Raw genomic sequence first — 18,451 nt, forward strand, 5'->3', positions numbered from 1 at the left:
TACGCTTCTGATGTTAATTTGAGTTTTGGCCTGTGAGACTTGAGCGTTGTGAGGGTGAGCAGAGCACAGGAGAGACCCCAGGCAGGAACCTGCAGCTTGGGCCAGGGCTGCTTTTGACTTGTGTGACACCATCTGCACTTGTCACTTAATGTCCTGCTGTGTCCTGTCCTAACAATCAGATTAGTTTAGCGCACGTTCATGGCAGGAGGTCAGCCTTTCTTTCACCCCAGGAGACCTCTTGGCTCTCCTCAGTTGTCACCATAAGCATTTTGGCCTGGGGAATAGGTGCCTGCAGAGCTGAAGCTGAAGAAGGTGCCTGCAGCAGTGTCTGAAGCCAGTGTAAAAACTGTTCACCAGCTTTTCTGCTTAGCTCTCGGCTAGAGATGTGCTTTTTCCAGGACGCTTCGTGTTGATTAACGTTCTTCCTGTGCCACCAGTAATGGGACCACATGTGAAATCACGGCATGGGGATGTGTGTTGCCCTACGCCACAAAAGCAGCATGAAGGAGTAGCTGGTGAGAGGGGGATGCAAGGCTCATGGGCAAGGAGCTGGGTGGATGCTGCCTGCTCCAGGAGCTGCTCCAGAGGTCCAGGCAGGGCAGGCTGGCCCCAGCTCCCATGTGCTTTCTTCCCCCTCTGCCGCTGCAGCGTGACCAGCAGCCGCAGGCCCAGCTTTCCCTGGGCTGCCGTGGGCTCCACGAGCAGTAAGTGCTGCAGCTCGCGCTGCTCCCGCAGCCTGGGACATGCCATCCCTCCTGCCAGGCCGCCCGGGAGCAGCTCAGCTCTTACGAAAGCTGTCCTGGCTCCCCTGCCAGCGCGGCTCCCTGCCACGGGCCGCCACAGGGGACACAGCGATGCTTTGGGCATGGGCCCACCTCCTCCCTTCGGATGATTGCAGGTAATGTGGTGGCCTGGCTCCCGCGGGAGCCGGTGCTGTAAACCTGGGAGGTTACTGCAGAGCCAAACCAGCGTGCGCTGGGCTCTGGCAGCTTTCCCAGCCCCGAAAGCAGGGGGGAAGGTATTCCCTAGGCCAAACCTGTCTGGTGCGGAGGGCTGGGGCCCAGGGCTCACGTTGTGCTTCCCAAGCTGAGCCTGGTTATCGGGTGAGCGTGTAGCGTTGCTCTAAGGAATCGGGCAAATAACTTACCAGGCTTCTAGCGATATAATGCCCCTCGATAGACTTTCTGCTACAAAACCCACCAGAGCCATGGGCTGACTCTGCTCGGGAGGGAGCAGGTTGCTTCATCTGCTGCTTCCTTGCCCTAAGGTCATGCGGGGATGCTGCTTTGGCTGGAGAGCTCAGGCTGGGGCTCTCCCTGGCCTTGACCGCAGCTCATCGGGTGATCGGGGCGTGAGGCTGTGATGAGCACAGCACCCCAAGCAGCCCGCGGGGAGGCTCAGCCCTGCAGCGCGGGGGGCTAGGGGATGTTACAGCAGTGCCCGGCCATGGTGCTGCTTGCAGTGTGTCCCAACCCCTAACCTGGGGGGGGGGCTGCACCCAGTGCAACTAAAATGCTGCTTTCTCAGGAGAAGCCAGCTCCTTCCTCCAGCACCCTCCTCCTCATGGGGGTCCTGCAGTCCCTTGAAAACCTCCCTGCTTTTCCTACCTGCGTGCAATGCTGCAGGGGCGAAGGCTGTGGCTGGGCTGAACGGGAAGGGACAAGCTGTGCTGGGTGGCTCGGGCCCCCGTGACCAGAGGCCAACTGCTGGCATTAGCCCAGAGCCGGGAGCATGAGACCCCAGCGCAGCTGGGAGCAGCCAGGTTTGCCGAAGCCGGAGCGCTCCGAGCACTGTGGTCACCCCGGCTGAGGAGAGGAGCTGTGCAAGCTTGCAGCCCCGGCCCAACAGCTGGGAGGAAGAAAACACACGGCCATGTCAAACATAATATATTTATAGCAAAAATAGGCTTTTTCTGTAGCTTCCATACACAAGGTTTTTCTTTCCCCGTACATTTACGCAGTAAACAGGTTGACTGAAGCAGCGTGCACCAGGCGCCCACGGCTGTCCTTGCTCCGGCCTCCCCACGGCTGGGGGTGGCCCCAGCCCTCCCTCTTCTCCAGCGTGGGGACTCCCAGCTGCATCTGTACCCCCAGGGACCCCCCGGCCAAGGCCGGAGGGGGGTGAAGGGTCCCTCAGCTCGTGGGTGCTGACCCCAGGTTCCCCCATCACTATTTTAAGCAGCAAGTGCCTGGGCGCACGGGGAGGCACGGCCTCCCCGCCGCAGCCTCCAGCGCCCGGCCGCCGCCGGAGCCCGCTCACGCCGCCGCGGCCAGCGCAGCGCTGCGGCCCCGGGGGGGTTGGCACGTAGAGCCCCGCGGCAGGGCGCGAGGCAGGACGCGAGGCAGGGCTCGCCGTGCCCCTGCGGCTTCGGCGGGCCTCCTCGGCCGCCTCCGGGGCTCCAGCATCGCACCAGCAGCACGGACTGGCCTCACAGTTTGGTAATTGCACGTTAACGGGGCCCCTCGGCGTGCCCCACAAGGAGAAGGGGGGGGGGAATAAAGAAGGGAACGAGACAGTCAGAGTAAAGGGAGCAACCCCTCGCCGTCCGTCCCGGCACCGCGGGAGAGGATGCGCCGGGCCCGGCCGCGGCGCGGCTCCCCGCCGCCTACGAGACCATGTACTGGGTGATGGCCTGCAGGGCGTAGAGCAGCTCGGCCTGCATCCGCGCCTCCAGGATCAGCAGGTTCACGTGCACCTGCGGCAGAAGCGAGGCGGCTGCTGGGGGGGCCCGGCCCGGCGCCGAGACCCCCCCCCGCCCAGCGCCGAGCCCCCCCGGGCGCTGCCCTACCTTTTCACTGTGCTTGAATTGCTTCCAGAACCTGTCAAACATCTCCAGGTTTGTCTTCTCTGGGTAGCAGGTGACAGTTTTAATGTAAACTTTGAGCATCCGCTCCAGGAGGTGATTCACCTCGGCGTAGTCGTAGTCATCGTACCTGCGGGGGGGGCATGGGGGACGGTCACGGGCGGCCCCCGCCGGTCCCCCCCCCCCCCCCCCCCCACCGCCGCGGGGCCGGGAGCTGTAGGCACCTGATGCCGAACATGCAGTGGATGTAGTTCCAGATGCCCCGCTTGAAGACGGAGGGCTCGCAGCCCTGCCGCTTGGCCAGGGCGCTGCTCTGCAGGCCGGCCACCACGCGGAACTTCTCGTCCAGGAGGTGCCCGATGTCGGCGTAGAGGCGGTTCACCAGCGAGAAGCCGTGGTCTTCCCACGAGTAGTCCTGCGGAGCACAGCCAGAGGCGTTCGCCGCCGCGCAAAGGAGCCCGGGGCACCTTCCTAGGAGAGCTGCTGCCGGGCGCGGGGAGGCAGCACAGGTGAGGGGTGCTCTGCAGGCAGCTCTGCCACAAATCAGCGTCCCCGATCGGGACTGGGCTAATTTTGACCCCTGCTCGGCCCCGAGGGCTGATGTGATGAAAACACAAGTCCTCGAGGTCAGGTCGATGCTCCTCTCCCCCTCCCCGACGCCTGCGGGATGGGTCCCCTCTCCGAGCGGCACCTCCCAGGCGGGGGGACGCGGGAGCAGCCCCGTCCGGCGACGGCAGCCGTCCTGGGCCCCGCGAGAGCGGCCGCTTGCCGCCGGGGAGGAGCGGAGGCGGCTGCTGCGGGCCCGCAGCTTTACGCCCCCGAGAGAGCAGGAGCCTCACCTGGACCCTGAATACCTGCGTCTGCTCCTCGTCGCGCCGGGCAAAGTCCTGGTAGCCGAAGTCGGGGTCCTGCACGTAGCACGCGAGGTTGGCGGCGCCGGCGACCTCCCCGGAGAGATCTGGGGCGGGGGGGAGCAAGGGACAAGTCAGGGCAGCGCCGGGGGCGGCTCTGAGGACGTCCCACCTCCGCCTGCAGCGTCTCCTCCGAGCAGGCTGGGACCTCGCAGGTGGGAGCTGTGGTTGCCACCTCGGATGGATGGACGGGTGTTTTTTTGGGACCCCCCCCCCCGCCCCGCGGCAGGGAGCTGCCGTCCTGCACCGCCACCTCCGCTCGCCCCCTCTCACCTTCCTCTCGCTCCTGCTGCGGCGGCCTCGTCTCCTCCCTGCCCTCGGTCTCCAGGTGGATCCGCTGGATCCGCTCCCGGAGAGGATCCAGCTCCATGCAGGAATCCAGCGACTGTTCAGAAACGCGTTTTATCGCGGCGGGCAGGGCAGGGCAGGGCCCCGGCCTCATGCTCCCCGCGCAGCGGCCCCGGGCGCTCACCCGCTTGCGGCCGAGGCGCAGCAGCTCCTGGCCGCAGCCGTTGCCGCCGGCCGCCTCGCAGAAGCACCGGGCGCCGGGCGAGAGGGGCTTGGGCGTGGCGCGGCCGCCGGGGCCCTCCTCGGGCTCGCAGCCGCAGCCGAAGACGAAGCTGGCGAGCGCGTGGCAGTGCGCCAGCAGCACCACGGCGTGCACCAGCTCCGCCAGCGACCAGCTCCGCTCGCTGATCTTCAGCAGCTTCTGCGGGATGGAGAGAGGCGGTGATGCAGCGGCGGAGGGGGGGGGGAAAACGGGTGGGCCCCCCCGCGGCGCCCACCCCCCCGCTACCTCGATGTGCTGCTTGGTGACGAGCCAGGGCCGGTGCGCCAGGACCTTGTTGATCTCGCCGAGGTTGCGCAGCTTGGGCGGGACGGAGTCGAGGCCGCGCAGCCACTGGGCATCGCCGCCGGCGCGCAGGAACTGCCGCGCGTGCAGGTTCACCAGGTAGCGGCAGCGGTGCCGCGCCGCCGCCTGCGAGAGCCCGGGGGGCCGTCAGCGCCCGCCACCCCCCCCCCGCCGCCGCCCCCGCGCCCGCCGAGCCCCCCCGGGCCGCTCACCATGATGGCGATGTAGTGGCGGCAGTCGAAGGGCAGCGGGCCGTCGAGGTGCAGCAGGTAGTGCTGCGTCCGCAGGAAGCTGTCGAGGTAGCGCGGGTGGCAGCCCATCTGCTGGGCCACCGCCTCGGGCCGCCCCCGGCTCGCCAGCGCCTTCGCGAAGAGCAGCTGCGGCCGCTCGGCCTCGCCGCCGCCGCCGGACGCCTTGGCGACCTGCGGGGCGGCCGCCGCGTCTCAGCTGCCCGGCCCCGGTGAGGCCGGAGCCGCCGCAGCCGCCCAGAGGCGCGGGGATGGGCTCGCGGGGCTCCGAGCAAGGGGGCGGCGCAGCCCCGACGCCGACGGCCCGGCGACGGCAGCGCAAAGCCGGGTCACCCCGGGGCCCCCCCGGCGGGCGGGGAGAAGGGACCGCGGGGGGGGCTGCGCGGCGCCCCGGCCCGACGCTGCCCCGGGGATCGGCGGCCGCCCCGTCGGTGGCCCTCGCCTCGCCGTCGCGGCGCTGCCGGCGGCCGCCCCGGGCCCCGCTCTCTGCAGCCGCGGAGCCCCCGGCCCGGCGGGGCCCGGCTGAGCCTCGCAGCCGCCCCCGGAGGCGGCGGCGCTCCCGTTTGCTGCCGACCGGCGCCCGGAGGTACCCGGAGCCCCCTCCCCGGTGCCGGCCGCCGCACCCCCCAAACCCCGAGTAAACCATAACGGGGCGGAAAGCCCCGGTCTGCCCCGAGGGGGAAGGCGCAGGGCAGAGCCCCCCCCCCCCCCCGCCGCCCCCGGCCCCGCGGTGCCGGCGCCCGGTGCCGGTAACCGGGGCCCCATTGTGCGGGCGGCGGCGGCGGCAGCGCCCCCGGTGCGCGGCGCGGGCAGTGCAGGCGGAGAGAGAAAAACAAGTTTGATTGGCAGTGATGGAGGCACGGCGCCTCCCGCATCCCGCACAAAGGGGACGGCGCCGCCGCACCGGCACCGGGCACCGGCACCGGGCACCGGCACCGGGCACCGCGGCGAGGTCCCCCCGGCCCCGCGCACCGCTGCAGGGCGGCGCGAAGAGCCCGGCTCGGCGGCGCCGCGGACGAGCCGGGCCGGTCCCGGCGGGCAGGGCCAGAGCACGGCCGGGCCCGGTGCCCCGGTGGGGGCCGCCGGTGGCGGCGGGGCGGCTCCTACCTGCCCCTGCAGCCGCTGGCAGCGGCTTCCTCGGGGGTGCTCCATGCTCTGGGGACACACGATCATGGTGAGCCCGCGCCGTGTGCCCCGCCGCGCCGCGCCCCGCCGTGCCCCGGTGCCGCCCGTCCCGGCCGCCGGCACCGCCGAGCCGGGCACCGCGGCAGCCCGAGCACCGGCGAGGGGGGCGTGTCCGCCGCGCCGCCGCCGCCAATCGCCGCCGCGGGGGGCGTGGCCGAAGCCAACCCGCCGGCCAACCCGCCGCGAGGGGCGGGGCCTGGGGGCGGCCGCCGGCCGCACCACGTGGGCAGGGGTGGAAAGTTACCCGTCGGTCAAGCACGGACGCCCCGCCCACCGCGGGCAGGGGGCGGGGCCACGCGCCTGCCCCGCCACTGGGGGGCGGAGGCGGCCGCGGCGCCCGGCCCCGACGGGGCCCCCGCGCCTCCCCCCCGGCCTCCCCCGCGGCCCCGGCATCCAGCGCCGACGTGCCCTGCCGCACGGGCCGCTCGCCCCGTCCCCGTCCCCGTCCCCGTCCCTCGGCGCCTGCCACGTGCACCCAGGGGCCCCAGTGCCCGGGGGGGGGACGCGACGGCGCCCCCGGCCTTTATTCAGCCTCAGCGGTGCCGCTCCTTGCGGCCGGGCTCCTGCCTCGCCCTGCCGGAGCAGCCGGCCTTGCGCGGGGCCCCGTCGTCCTCCGCGGCGCCCGCTCGTCCCGCCGCCTTGCCCTGCCGCGAGGGGCCGCGGCTCGGGGGCGCTGCCCGGCCGGGGCGCCACGGCGGGCACGGGGCGTGGGACGGGGGCACAGGGGCACGGGGACGGGGGGCACAAGGCGATGGGGCACGGGGATGTGGGGCATGGGGATGTGGGGCATGGGGATGTGGGGCACAGAGTGATGGGGCACAGGGGTGGTGGTGCACGGGGACATGAAGAATAGTGAATGGGGCACAAGGCGATGGGGCACAGGGATGTGGGGCATGGGGATGTGGGGCACAGAGATGGTGGTGCATGGGGACGTGGGGCATGGGGACAGCGAGCACAGGGGTGGTGGCCACGGGGATGAGGGGCAGGGGACGTGGGGCACAGGGCTAATGGGCCACAGGGTGATGGGGCATGGGGATGTGGAGAATGAGGATGGCAGGGCATAGGGACATGGAGAATGGGGAATGGGGCACAGGGATGGTGGGGCAAGGGGACATGGGGCACAGGGACATGGGACATGGGGCGATGGGGCACAGGGATGTGGAGAATGAGGATGGCAGGGCATGGGGACATGGAGGATGGGGCACAAGGTGATGGGGCACGGGGACGTGGGGCATGGGGATGTGGGGCATGGGGCACAGGGTGATGGGGCATGGGGATGTGATGCATGGGGACAGCGAGCACAGCGCTGGTGGCCATGGGAACATGGGGCAGGGGACGTGGGGCACAGGGTGATGGAGCACAGGGATGGTGGTGCATGGGGACATGAGGCATGGGGACAGCGAGCACAGGGGTGGTGGCCATGGGGACACAGGCCCGGGGATATGGGGCACGGGGACCCCCTCCACAAGGCGGGCACCCGCCGGGGTGGGAAGGGCCCTGGGCCGAGCTGCCAGCACTGCTTGTCCCCATGGGTCACATGTGGGCCGTGTGGGGTGCGTGGGGGGCCCATCGCCCGCAGCCGCCCCCTCACCGCGGCGGAGGCCTGCACGGTGGTGGGCACCGTCTCGGCGCTCGGCATCCTCCTGCCCTCCAGCGTCCTGGGTGCCCGGGGGCGGCTGCGGTGCTGGTGCTCGCAGTGCTGCCGCAGCGCCTCTGCGGGCGGAGAGGGGCCGGGGGCTGACTCGCACGGCAGCCCCCCACCGCCCCCCCATCCCCATCCCCATCCCCATACCGACCGATCAGCTCCGGGCTGGGGTCCTTGAGGAGGGGCACGAAGGCCCGGCACGCACGCTCCTGCTGCGGCCCTGCGGCAGAGCCCCGGCACGCTCATTGCAGCGCCCCAGGTGCCCCGCCGGGCTGGGGTTGAGGGGGGGGCACGCGGAGGGGCACCCACCGGGCGCCCCGAGCTCCACGCGGCACACGTAGTAGCAGGCGCCGGGCACCGGGAAGAACTTGCTGGCCCGTTCGCTCTGCGCCTTGGCCTGGAAGAGCAGCTTGGGGGTGCCCAGCGCGTCGCACAGGTCGATGACTGCTGCAAAAGCCAGGGAGGGCGTGCGGGGCGGCCTGGGGGGGCCGGGGACCCCCCTGCCATTGCTCACCCCCCCGCCGATGCTCACCCCCCGCCGGCGCCCCTGCCTTCCTCCGCACGTAGAGCAGCAGCAGCAGCACCGGGCAGTCGGTGTTGGCCAGAAAGCGCTGGTTGTCTGCGGGGAGAGGGCAGCTGTGCTGGGCCCAGCGAGCACCCCGGGGTGCTGCCCCCCCCCCCCCCCCCGGCTCGGGGCCTCACCGCCGTGCCGGATGCAGATGAACATGCTGCCGCCGCCGCTGCCGGGCCCCTCCGGCGCTTGTGAGGTCAGAGCGGGCGGCTGCCCCGTGCCCCCCGTGCCCCCTGCACCGCCCGGCCCCCGCACGCACCACGGCCCCAGGCCAAGCGCAGCAGAGCTTTATTGCAGCCATGAGGCCGAGCCGCTCGTTACAGCGTTGGAAACGATGCCCGGCGCCGCGTCTCCTCCGTGGGGGCTCCTGGGCCCCCCGCCGCGCCGCCCCGCTCCTGCACGCAGTGCACGCTGCACGGCGCAGCCGGTGCTCCCCATGGTGCACCCAGTGCCCTACGCAGTGCACCCGCTGCTCCATGCAGGGCACCCAGTGCTCCACACAGTGCACCCAGTGCTCCATGCAGGGCACCCAGTGCCCCACGCAGTGCACCCGATGCTCCATGCAGGGCACCCAGTGCTCCATGCGGGGCACCCAGTGCTCCACGCAGTGCACCCAGCACGCTGCAGTGCACCCAGCACCCGGTGCAGTGCAAGCAGCACCCAAGCAGTGCACCCACGGCGCTGTGCAGCGCGGCCACCGCATCCGTGGGGCTGGGGGTGAGCGCGGGGTGCTCGGCAGAGGCTGGGCGAGGGCAGGGGGTGGAGGGCCGTGGGGCAGCAGGGGCGCTGGCAGCAGGGCGCCCGCGGGCGTCAGGCTCCCACGTAGCTGTTCTTGTAGGGGCCGCGCTCACGGGGGCCGGCGGGGGCCCCCGGCCCAGCTGGCTGTGGCTCACCGCCCTCCCAGAGGGGCTCGTGGCTCTCCTTGGGGGGCAGCTCGCTCACGTAGCAGATGCTCTCGCTGTAGTTGGGCTTGAAACTTTCGACGACGTCTTTGGGGACCCCGGCCCATTCCTGCGGGAGCCGGAGCGGGTGAGAGGGGCCGGCGGGGCGCGGGCCGGCAGCCCCTGCCCACGCCGTGCCCCGAGCCGGCCCGGTGGCCGCCCTACCTGGAAGTTGCCCTTGTGCGTGATGAAGAGCTCGTCGAAGTTCTTGCTGGGATTGGGGATCCTGGGCATGAGGATGACCCACACCCTGGGCGGGAGGCAGGTGTTGGAGGGGGACGCGCTGCCCCGCGCCGGCCCCCGTCCCCGTCCCGGCACCCACCTTTCCATGCGGACAAGCAAGACGACGAGGACCAGCAGCAGCAAGCAGGAGGCAACGGGGACCAAGACCGTGTGGATCCAGAACCAGTGCAGCTGCTCCTCCGCAGCGCCTGCAAAGAGCTGGGGTGGCACGGCCCCCTCGCTGGCACCCCACCCCGCGCCCGAGCAGCCCCCGGGGCCGCCCCTTTCCCCCCCCGGGGCAGGTCCCCTCGCTGGGGCCCGCACCTACCCTTGCCGGTGGCGTTGCTGCCCCAGACCGCGGGCACGCTCCACTCGCTCCAGAGCCGGGTGCTGCCGCAGTAGCTGTTGATCTTGCTCCGCACGTAGAAGGTGTAGTACTTCTCGTAATCCACGCTGGGGAAGGAGAAGATCTCCCCCTTCACCTTGTGCTCCTGCAGAGACGAGGGCCGGGCGGTGAGGGCTGGCGGGCAGCACCGCCGCGGGGCCGGGGAGGTGCCCGGGGGCTTCGGGGGGGTCTCACCGTCCAGGTGGTGTCCTTGTTGCTCTTGTACTTGACGGCGTGCTCCAGGCACTGCGCCTTGGGGTACGGCGAGCTCCAGGTCAGCTGCAGCTGGTTGCTGCTCAGGTTGTAGATGGTCAGGTTGACGGGCGCCTCCGGTTTCACTGCAAGGCACAGGCGGTGCCCGGGTGAGCCCGGCACCGCGGACAGGCGGCTGGGGACCCCCGCACCCCTCCGTACCGAGGTCCTGCAGCTCCATGCGCTCGCTGGCGATCTCGAGGGTCTTGCCGCCGAGGCTGGCGTTGACGCGGACGCGGAAGGGCTGGAACTGGACGATCTCGCTCTGGTTGAAGCGGCAGCCCACGCGGACGCCCCGGTCCCACAGGTAGTGCTTGCACTCCGCCACGGGCGACCGGTTCTCGTACCTGCGGCACAGTGGGTCATGGGGGCTCGCGGGGACCCCACGCGCAGCCTCCCGCCGCCCCGGGAGCCCCCCGGTCCGGGGGGCACCGCGCAGAGCGGGCACCTACCAGTAGTAGAGGGAGTAGTTGGTTGCGAGCGTCTCCCCGCTGCCCCACGTGCAGGTCATGTACTCCTCGTTGAAGAGGACGCACTCCACCCCTGCGAGGGACACGGAGCTTGGAGCGCCCGCGGGAACGGCCGCCCACCCCGCGCCTCCGCCGCAGCCTGGGGCCAGTGCTGCCCGCTCTGCCCACCGGTGACACGGGGGGGCAGCTCCTTTGCACCCCCCCAGCAGCACCCAAAGGCACCCAAGGGCCGTTTCCACACTCTTTTTCCACTGCCTAAGCGAAATGCAGCTCTGCAGGGCTGAGCTTTGACGGCACGCGCTGCAGTGCAGCGTTTCTGCGACGCCGTGCCCGAAGCACCCGTGCACAGGCAGTGCCGACGGGCGCTTGCTGGCGCAGCACTTGGTACCAATGACTCACACGCCGCTGTCGACCCACACGAGCCCCAAAGCTTCCTCCAAAGAGCTGCGACCCAAGCAGCTCTCCATCTGATATCTGTGCATTTGGCTCTTCCTGCTTAACTTGTCCTGATGGGTTTCATCCGTTCTTCGTGCTGGGACTGATGCTCGAGCCCTGCGCTGGCTGTCCCCGCCAGCCCGTCCCCGTCCCAAGGGGAAGGGCTGCATGGAGACCCCTCGCTGCTTCCAAGCTGCAGCTCACCAACCCCTTTTCTTTACTCTCCCTGTGCTGCAGGGAAATCGGGGGGCTGCCAGGATTGCAGCATGGCATCTCCATGTTGGCTAAAGTCCTCTGCTCTAAGCCAGGAGCTTGCAAGTGCTCTGCGTGTCCCTGAGTTTTCGGGGAGAGGAGGTTGTGCTGGCCTCTGCTTGCACCTTCTTTTAAAAGACAGACACGGCGCTTGCTCTTTTCCAGCACCATCCCTTCTCGTGCCTGTTTTCAGAGGTAACCGGTGGGGCAGGGGGGCCGCCGGGGGGTTGCCGAGCCCTGGCGGTTTCGTCTCCGCAGGAAGCGGGCTGCTGAGCCCTGGGGCACCCGACAGCCTCTCCGGGAGGGCCCGCGCCGCCTCTGCCCCCTCCTTCCTGCGGCAGCGGTCGCAGCGCGCTGGCTCGGATCCGGCCCCGCAGCAGGAGCGCCGCGTCCCGGGCCACGGCGTCAGCTCCGCGGCGTGGTCCGGCCACCCCACGTCCGCCCTCAGACCCGGCTCCGGCGGAAGCCACTGGCCGAAGCCGTGAATCCAGGCTGCCAAAGGGCCGGACCGGCCGGCAGTGGCGCTGACCTTTCCCGCAGGCTCACAGAAAATAGTTTTTTCCCACTAAAATCACGCAACTGGATCCCGATTCCATTCGGAGTTAAAAAAAGGGGCACGAAAAGCAGGGAAGCTGGTCCTCCTCCACCAGCGAGTGATTCAGCTCAGACGTGGGAGCCAGAGGTCTCCTCGTTCCCGTCACCCCTCCGAGGTCTGAGACAATCTGCTCGCTTTGCTCCCAAATAACACACTTGCTCGGTGTAAAAGCCAGCCCGGTTTAGAGCACAAAGCCTGCATTAAGAAATGCTTCTCCTCTTTATGCCTCCTGCACATTTCGATTACCTGCATCTTGCTAACGGGAAACTGGGCTGAAGGGATATTTCCAGCTGAATTCTACTTTCCGTAAACATGATTTTGCAGGGGAAATGCATGTTTACCATTTTCTAACATAACAAAAATGAAAAGAAACTGAAGAAACGTATATTGCGTTACGATCGTTTCAGTAGGGCAGTGGAAGCAGAGTGCGTCTTCCCAGCAGCCGAAGCAGCCCTCGGATAACAGAAGGGCTGAATTTGTTTGGAAATGAAGCATTTTACTGACTGCCAGCCAAGAAGTAAACTTTCCGCTGGAAAATAACTAAAGCTATAAATGCAAAACGAGGTTAAAGGCGGTCGTTTCGATCCGGAATCGAGCTTTTTAATCTAAAATGGTCGGCTTCTTCGGGGACAGCAAGCGGTCTCGCGGTTCGAGGGGGCAGGCCCGGACGAAAACCCACCCGGCACGGAGGAAACGTGCCCCGAGGCCGCGCAGAGGGGCGTCCCGGCGCCGAGAAACCCCCGGAGCGGCCGCGGAGCGTCAAGAGGGGCGAAGATGGAGACGGGCGCGCAGATGCATCCGCTGATGGCGGCGCCACCCGGGGCTGGAGCATCCTGCCGTGGGATGGCCGTGGGGCTGGGAGCCGTGGGGCCGGGGCGCCCGCGGCCCACATCCTACCCTTGCCCCACCGTCGCTGGTCCCCACGGCTGGCTCCGGCCCCCCAGAGAAGCGCTGCGGCCCTCCCGCCCCCCCCGGGCAGCCGTGCCCCCTTACCTGGGGGGCTCTTGGCGGCGGCGAGGCGGGGGCCCAGCCCGCCGAGGAGGAGGAGAAGGAGGATGAGGAGGACGGGCGCGAGGAAGGCGGCCGGCCGCGGCATGGCGGGGAGAGCGGGGCGCGTGCGAGCTGCCCCCGCCCGCGGCCCACCGTGCAATGCCGCCGGCTTCCGCACCCGCCGCCGCTTCCTGCCCCACGGCGCCGCCCCGGGGCCCACCCCACGGCACCCCCGCCGGGCCCACCCCCCTCGTGGGCCGCCCCGCCGACCGACCGGGGCCTCACCGCCACGGGGGTGCCATGGCGCCCCGGGGTGCATCCTGCCGGGGCCCCACAGCTCGCCCCATGGCTCGCCCCACTGGCAGGCAGCTGGGCAGGTGTGTGGGCCCCCGCCCACGGCCCACCGCCCAGGCCGTGTCTCCCCCGGGGCAGGGCGGTACTGGGAGCCACTGGGGCAGTCAGTGGGGCAGGAATGGGGCAGTCATGGCGACAGGGTGTGTTCATGGGGGGGCAGCTATGGGGCGATCGTCACAGGGGAATGGTTTGGGGGCACTTGTGAGGGTGCTCGTGGGGGGCATTACTGGGGTAATTATGGGGAGCTGCTACGGGAGTCAGTTATGGGGGTGGCCACAGAGAGGGGGGTCATGGAGGCAGCTATGTGGGGCACTGACGGGAGCAGCCATGGGGGACAGTTATGGAGGCGGTCACGTGACCCGCCAGGCGCGGCGCAGGCGCACTGGCTCCTCCGGGGGCGCCCATTCCCCCCGCCCCCGCGCGCCTCTCGGGCCGTCCCGGCCATCTTCGACACTTTCCGCCTCCGCCCAGCCGGGCTCGGGCCCTGCCGGCGGCGCTCGGGAATCTTCGCCTGCTCTCGGGCCGGGTTCGGGAGTTTCCGGCTGCCCTCGGCAGCCTCCGTGACAGCGGCGCGCGGCTCGGGCCTCTCCGGCGGCGCTCGGGCGGCCCCGGCGGCGCAGGGCGCAGGCGCGGGCGGCCCCGGCGGTCCTTGTTGTGGCCCGGCCGCCTCTGCCCGCCGGCCGGCCCGCCCGGGATGGCGGCCTTCGGCGTCCTCAGCTACGAGCACCGCCCGCTCAAGCGCCCGCGCCTCGGCCCGCCCGACGTCTACCCGCAGGACCCCAAGCAGAAGGAGGTGCGGCTCGGCCCGGGGCGCGGGGGGGACCCCGGGGGCGCGGGGGACCCCGGTTCCACCGCGGCCTGGTGCAGGGGCCCCGGTTGGGCTCCCCTGGGGGCGGGGGGGGGCTGGCGGTGTGGAGAGCCTGCGCCCCCGGGCCGGCGAAGGGACCCCCCCCCCGGTTGAGCCCCCCTGGGGGGACTGTGGGGTCCCCTGAGCCCCTCCGGCTGGGTTTGGGTCCTGGTGAAGGGACCCCCCGGTTGAGCCCCCCTGGGTGGGGGTGTGGGGTCCCCTGAGCCCCTCCGGCCGGGTTTGGGTCTCGGCGAAGGGACCCCCCGGTTGGGCTCCCCTGAGGGGAGAGGGGGAAATCCCTGATCCCCTCTGACCAGTTTGGGTTACAGTGAAGGGACCCCCCGGTTGAGCTTCCCTGGGGGGAGTGTGGGGTCCCCTGAGCCCCTCTAGCCGGTTTTGGGTCCTGGTGAAGGGACCCCCTGATTGAGCTCCCCTGAAGGGTGTGTGGGAACCCCTGAGCCCCTCCGGCCGGGTTTGGGTCTCAGCGAAGGGACCTTCTGGTTGAGCTCCTCTGGGGAGACTGTGGGGGCCCCTGAGCCCCTCTGGCCGAGTTTGGGCCCTGGTGAAGGGACCCCCCAGTTGAGCCCTGCTGGGTAGGGGTGTGGGGACCCCTCAGCCCCTCTGGCTGGGTTTGGGTCCTGGTGAAGGGACCCCCTGGTTGAACTCCCATGGAGGGAGAGTGGGGTCCCCTGAGCCCCTCTGGCTGGGTTTGGGTCTCAGTGAAGGGACCCCCCCAGTTGAACTCCCATGGAGGGGTGCACAGCCCTCATGCCTTGTCAGTGGGGCTTCCCCTCCCCAGGCCCCCGTCCTGGGCACAGCCTGGTAGCGAGGGCCTCGGGGCAGTGAGTGGGACCTGGCGGGGCCTCGTGCTGCCTCCGCGCTGAGCGAGCAGTGGTGGCAGGGATAGGAGATGCCTCGCTGGGCGGTGCTGATCATCTTTCTCCTGCAGGATGAGCTGACTGCTCTAAATGTCAAGCAAGGTTTCAATAACCAGCCGGCTGTCTCCGGGGACGAACACGGCAGCGCCAAAAATGTCAATTTTAATCCCGCCAAGGTGAGAGCCCTCCGGAGCAGCGCGGGTGCCTGGCGCCCATGGGGGCGGGCGGATGGGTCCTCCACCGTTCTGGATCTCGTACCTTCCATACATTTGTAACTAGGAGCTATTTCTCTTTAGGATGGATATTTTAGGATGTTACCTTTTGTCCCTAGGGAATCGGAGTTCTGTGTTTATTTGCATTCTTTTGGAATGGTCCCCCCCACCCCCAGAGAGCACAGATTCTTGTCTTGCTAGGTGCATTTGTGGCAGATCTTTATCTGCAGTCTTTGTTAAACCTGCACCTAGAAGTCCTTATATTCTGTAATTAAAACAGAAGACTAGAGTATCAGTAGCGGGAAACATCTTCCAAATTGGTTGGGTCACATTATTGCCATGGTCGAAGAGAGGATTTCTTGAAACATCTGGCAACTTAAACATGGGAGTTACGTAACAGACCTTAACTTCATGTTTCCTATCTCTGAAATCAAGATGTTCACTTCCTGGTCTCCCTCATGAGAGGAGGAGTAATGGACTGGGATGGAAAGAAATCAGTAAGCACAGTATTTCCATTTTCCTTGGCTGACGTCCATACCAGCAGCCTTCTATCTGGTTTGACATAAGTTTGTGTAAAGAGTGTGTTCATCTGAACCTGAGTCCCTGCTCGTTTGCTGAAAATGTTCAGTCGTCTTGTATGGATTCTTCCTGAAATGCTCCTCTTTACAGATATAACAAAGGGAATTATTGGCAGGGGTTTTTTATGCTTCAAAAGCTCGCACTAGTGAGACTTATGGTAGGAAGGACAGATAGAAAAGATAGATAGGATTTTAAGCATGTAGAACAGGTCTTTGAGGTATAAAATGTAATTCATCTTTTCTTTTTTTTTGCCTTCAGATCAGTTCAAACTTTAGTAGTATTATTGCAGAAAAGCTGCGCTGTAATACACTGCCTGACACGGGAAGACGGAAACCCCAGGTGAATCAGAAGGATAACTTTTGGCTGGTAACAGCACGTTCTCAGAGTGCCATAAACAACTGGTTCACAGATCTGGCTGGAACTAAGCCCCTCACTCATCTCGCCAAAAAGGTATGTTACAGGGGAGGCTGCCTGGCAGGGCAAAGGATATTATCTATGCTTATTTCTGAAATTTTCGTTTAGTAGAAGGCTTTACTGTTTGGAGAAGTTTCTTCTGTGCACATCGCTTGAAGCTTTCAGCTTGAAGAACAGATTCAGAACTTGTACTGCAGTAGTTGCAGTCTCCCCACCCAAAGAACTGGTTTCTGGTCAGTCATTCGGAGGTTGTCTTTTGGCTTGTATAATATGACTGACTTATTTTGAGACTCTGATCCTTTTCAGAGGAGCTAGCTGCTGTTGCCCTCAGCTGGCCTGTTGTTTAGATTAGGACCATTCCTGTAGTGGGGGGTTTCCAAGTTCTCAAAAGCCATAGTGAGAATTACTGGAAATAAGCAGCCAAGTAACTTCCCAGACTTCTGTTGCAATGGCACGTGTTTCAGGTTTTGAACTTAGAGCAAGTTTGTCTGATAGCCTGGTTGAGACCAAACTATAAAATGTTTCTGTGCTCTGGGATCTAGGGCTAGATGTTGCCATGGTAGCATTTTGAATTCTTTGGGGTATGGAAGAAGAAAGAAGGGTCTTACTCTGCCATTTTATAGGGGAGCTAACTCTCTATCAAGGTGGGCCTATAAACAGCGGACTTGGGAAACCACTGTGTCTCATGGAGAAACATAATTCCCTGTTGTGGAATAGCAGCAGAGGACATAGTTTAGCAGCTGGAGATTGCCTGGCCCTTGGGATTTCGAGTCAGTCTTGAGAAAGTCAGGCTTCCCCAGAATCTCCTTCTGTAAACTCTTAGTACTTGCACCCTTGCCTGTTGGCTGTTTGTTTCCTAAGGTCTTTGTGAAAACCTGAGCCTTTCGGGGCCTTCCCCAGTTTCCGACAATCTGCTCCATCAGTCTTCATCGAATTGGACGTAAACAGTGCTGCAGTCAGTAGCTGCAGGTTCAGATAGCCAAACAATCTGTCCCTGTGTCTCTGAGACATCAGAGAATAATTGGGGAAGAATGTAAGAAACAGCAAATGAGTGAATCGACGGTTGTTAGTTTAGGGACTTTGAGATACCTACCAAATGCACTTGTTTTCCGTGAATGTATCTAATCCCTTTGTGAATCCATCCATACTTTTGCTCTCTATAGTACCCTCTGGAAACAAGCTCCATATTTGTACTTTTTTATTTGACGTGTTGTTGTTTTCTGTTTTATAAATCTGCAGTCTGATAACTTCAGACTGATAACTTCAAACTTCCCCCATACTGTATCTTGAAATTTGAAACTTGGATTAATGAATTGGTTCCTACTATAAATACGAAGTTTCCTTTTTCTGTCTCTCTTCTATTGGCCACTTGTGATTTTTTTAAGATTTTTGTAAACAAAACAGAGTGGTTACGAAACTTTAGAGTTCCATCTCTTCAGTTTGCACTCATTTAGAAGATACTCTGTGCTTCTGATTCAGTCCGTAGTGTGTACCTTTCTTTGTTGTCCACGTCCTCTCTGGATAACCAGCGCTGTTTGCAGGATTCAGGGTGTGGATTTACAGTGACGTAATTATGTTTTTTGTTTTCTTTCAGTTTATTTCTTAATGCTTCTGATTGCATTGACATGAAGCTCTGGTACTGTTGCTTTCTGACCAGAAATGAATTCTTGCAGTGGGTTTCTTGCAACACAGAGCAACGCAGTACTTTTTTCTTCCCTGCACAGCTCGTGGATCCTATCGTATATGTGGTTGTTTTGGAATAGTTCCTATCTAAGTCCTTGGTTGTGGTTTCCCCCTCCCCGTTGTTACAGGTGCCCATCTTTAGCAAGAAGGAAGAGGTCTTCGGATATTTGGCAAAATACACTGTTCCGGTGATGAGAGCGGCCTGGCTCATCAAAATGACTTGTGCCTATTATGCTGCCATCACAGAAACCAAGGTGAAAAAGCGGCATGTCATTGATCCCTTCATTGGTAAGCACCTTCTCTGGAGCACTAGTTTGTTCATCCTTGCTGTTCCCGTCTCAGGCTGCTCTTGAGTAGTAAAAGGTAGCTTGGAAATCAATGTGAACTTGTTTCCTGCCGGATAAATGCTAGAATTCTGATTTGTAACTGTCTAAAGCAACAGGGCCCACCTGTGAGAGCACTATTGAAAAGTAAGTCTCGGTAGCAAGAAATACTTCCTTACAGCCTACCTCTTCTTTCTCCACCTCCCTTCTGATAACTCCCCCTTAGTTGTGCTGTTTCCCTTGTGCCCGATAAACTGGTTTTCTTTTAACGTTTACAGATTTCCAGTTTTTTGTGAAGTATCACTTAGGTAGATTAGTTTCTTCTGGAGTGAGCAAGTATATTTCCCAGAGAATTCCGATATATTGTTGCCTGTTCGTGTTTCTGGCCTTTTTAGGCCTCACT

The 18,451-nt window shown here is 64.9% G+C and overlaps 4 protein-coding genes across 9 annotated transcripts in view; 1 reads left to right on the forward strand and 3 right to left on the reverse strand.

Moving 5' to 3' along the window:
• Nucleotides 1-1,875: 1,875 nt before the first annotated feature.
• On the reverse strand, nucleotides 1,876-6,129 carry LOC112989718 (sestrin-3). Of its 2 annotated transcripts, none has more exons than XM_064518393.1 (9): nucleotides 5,923-6,129; nucleotides 4,780-4,989; nucleotides 4,511-4,693; nucleotides 4,187-4,423; nucleotides 3,988-4,099; nucleotides 3,658-3,761; nucleotides 3,028-3,218; nucleotides 2,789-2,933; nucleotides 1,876-2,695 (listed from the first exon to the last, which is right to left on the reverse strand). In XM_064518393.1, exons 1-9 carry the CDS (start codon nucleotides 5,986-5,988, stop codon nucleotides 2,606-2,608), a joined length of 1,338 nt encoding a protein of 445 aa, XP_064374463.1. In that variant the 5' UTR covers nucleotides 5,989-6,129; the 3' UTR covers nucleotides 1,876-2,605. The 2 variants fall into 2 exon arrangements, with proteins under 2 accessions (XP_064374463.1, XP_064374462.1); XM_064518392.1 differs by having other exon boundaries at nucleotides 3,643-3,761.
• A 1,670-nt stretch (nucleotides 6,130-7,799) lies between these two features.
• Nucleotides 7,800-8,372, reverse strand: C11HXorf65 (chromosome 11 CXorf65 homolog). Its single transcript, XM_064517943.1, has 3 exons — nucleotides 8,348-8,372; nucleotides 8,178-8,264; nucleotides 7,800-8,092 (listed from the first exon to the last, which is right to left on the reverse strand). The coding sequence occupies exons 1-3, from the start codon at nucleotides 8,370-8,372 to the stop codon at nucleotides 7,800-7,802; spliced, it is 405 nt and encodes a 134-aa protein (XP_064374013.1).
• Nucleotides 8,373-8,488: 116 nt separating this feature from the next.
• IL2RG (interleukin 2 receptor subunit gamma) lies at nucleotides 8,489-12,928 on the reverse strand. 2 transcript variants are annotated; one of them, XM_064518394.1, is made up of 8 exons: nucleotides 12,762-12,928; nucleotides 10,469-10,559; nucleotides 10,179-10,363; nucleotides 9,960-10,102; nucleotides 9,708-9,870; nucleotides 9,480-9,588; nucleotides 9,323-9,407; nucleotides 8,489-9,227 (listed from the first exon to the last, which is right to left on the reverse strand). In XM_064518394.1, the coding sequence occupies exons 1-8, from the start codon at nucleotides 12,862-12,864 to the stop codon at nucleotides 9,027-9,029; spliced, it is 1,080 nt and encodes a 359-aa protein (XP_064374464.1). In that variant the 5' UTR covers nucleotides 12,865-12,928; the 3' UTR covers nucleotides 8,489-9,026. The 2 variants fall into 2 exon arrangements, with proteins under 2 accessions (XP_064374464.1, XP_064374465.1); XM_064518395.1 differs by having other exon boundaries at nucleotides 9,480-9,598.
• A 684-nt stretch (nucleotides 12,929-13,612) lies between these two features.
• MED12 (mediator complex subunit 12) overlaps nucleotides 13,613-18,451 on the forward strand; it is a 38,267-nt gene continuing 33,428 nt past the window's right edge. For 2 of the 4 annotated variants that reach the window (XM_064518399.1, XM_064518397.1), the window contains exons 1-4: nucleotides 13,616-13,905; nucleotides 14,909-15,013; nucleotides 15,887-16,078; nucleotides 17,854-18,013. In XM_064518399.1, coding sequence (XP_064374469.1) covers nucleotides 13,807-13,905; nucleotides 14,909-15,013; nucleotides 15,887-16,078; nucleotides 17,854-18,013 — 556 coding nt within the window. In that variant the 5' untranslated portion in view covers nucleotides 13,616-13,806. Of the gene's footprint in view, nucleotides 13,906-14,908; nucleotides 15,014-15,886; nucleotides 16,079-17,853; nucleotides 18,014-18,451 lie in introns of all 4 variants that reach the window. The other 2 variants (XM_064518400.1, XM_064518396.1) reach the window with 2 other exon arrangements.

Source organism: Dromaius novaehollandiae, chromosome 11 (genome assembly GCF_036370855.1).
Source record: "Dromaius novaehollandiae isolate bDroNov1 chromosome 11, bDroNov1.hap1, whole genome shotgun sequence".
In the NCBI taxonomy this organism is placed as follows: domain Eukaryota; kingdom Metazoa; phylum Chordata; class Aves; order Casuariiformes; family Dromaiidae; genus Dromaius; species Dromaius novaehollandiae.

Bases quoted from the DNA above. Each gene is read 5' to 3' on its own strand.
- IL2RG (XM_064518394.1), bottom strand. From the start codon at position 12,864: ATGCCGCGGCCGGCCGCCTTCCTCGCGCCCGTCCTCCTCATCCTCCTT. The intron at 10,103-10,178 runs GTACGGAGGGGT...TGTGCCTTGCAG, and splicing joins CATGGAGCTGCAGGACCTCG to TGAAACCGGAGGCGCCCGTC. The intron at 9,589-9,707 runs GTAGGTGCGGGC...AGCTCTTTGCAG, and splicing joins CAGCAACGCCACCGGCAAGG to GCGCTGCGGAGGAGCAGCTG.
- C11HXorf65 (XM_064517943.1), bottom strand. From the start codon at position 8,372: ATGTTCATCTGCATCCGGCACGGCG. The intron at 8,265-8,347 runs GTGAGGCCCCGA...CTCTCCCCGCAG, and splicing joins CATCTGCATCCGGCACGGCG to ACAACCAGCGCTTTCTGGCC. The intron at 8,093-8,177 runs GTGAGCATCGGC...TGGCTTTTGCAG, and splicing joins GGCAGGGGCGCCGGCGGGGG to CAGTCATCGACCTGTGCGAC.
- LOC112989718 (XM_064518392.1), bottom strand. From the start codon at position 5,988: ATGATCGTGTGTCCCCAGAGCATGGAGCACCCCCGAGGAAGCCGCTGC. The intron at 4,694-4,779 runs GTGAGCGGCCCG...GGGCTCTCGCAG, and splicing joins GCCACTACATCGCCATCATG to GCGGCGGCGCGGCACCGCTG. The intron at 3,219-3,642 runs GTGAGGCTCCTG...TGTGCTCCGCAG, and splicing joins CGCAGGTATTCAGGGTCCAG to GACTACTCGTGGGAAGACCA.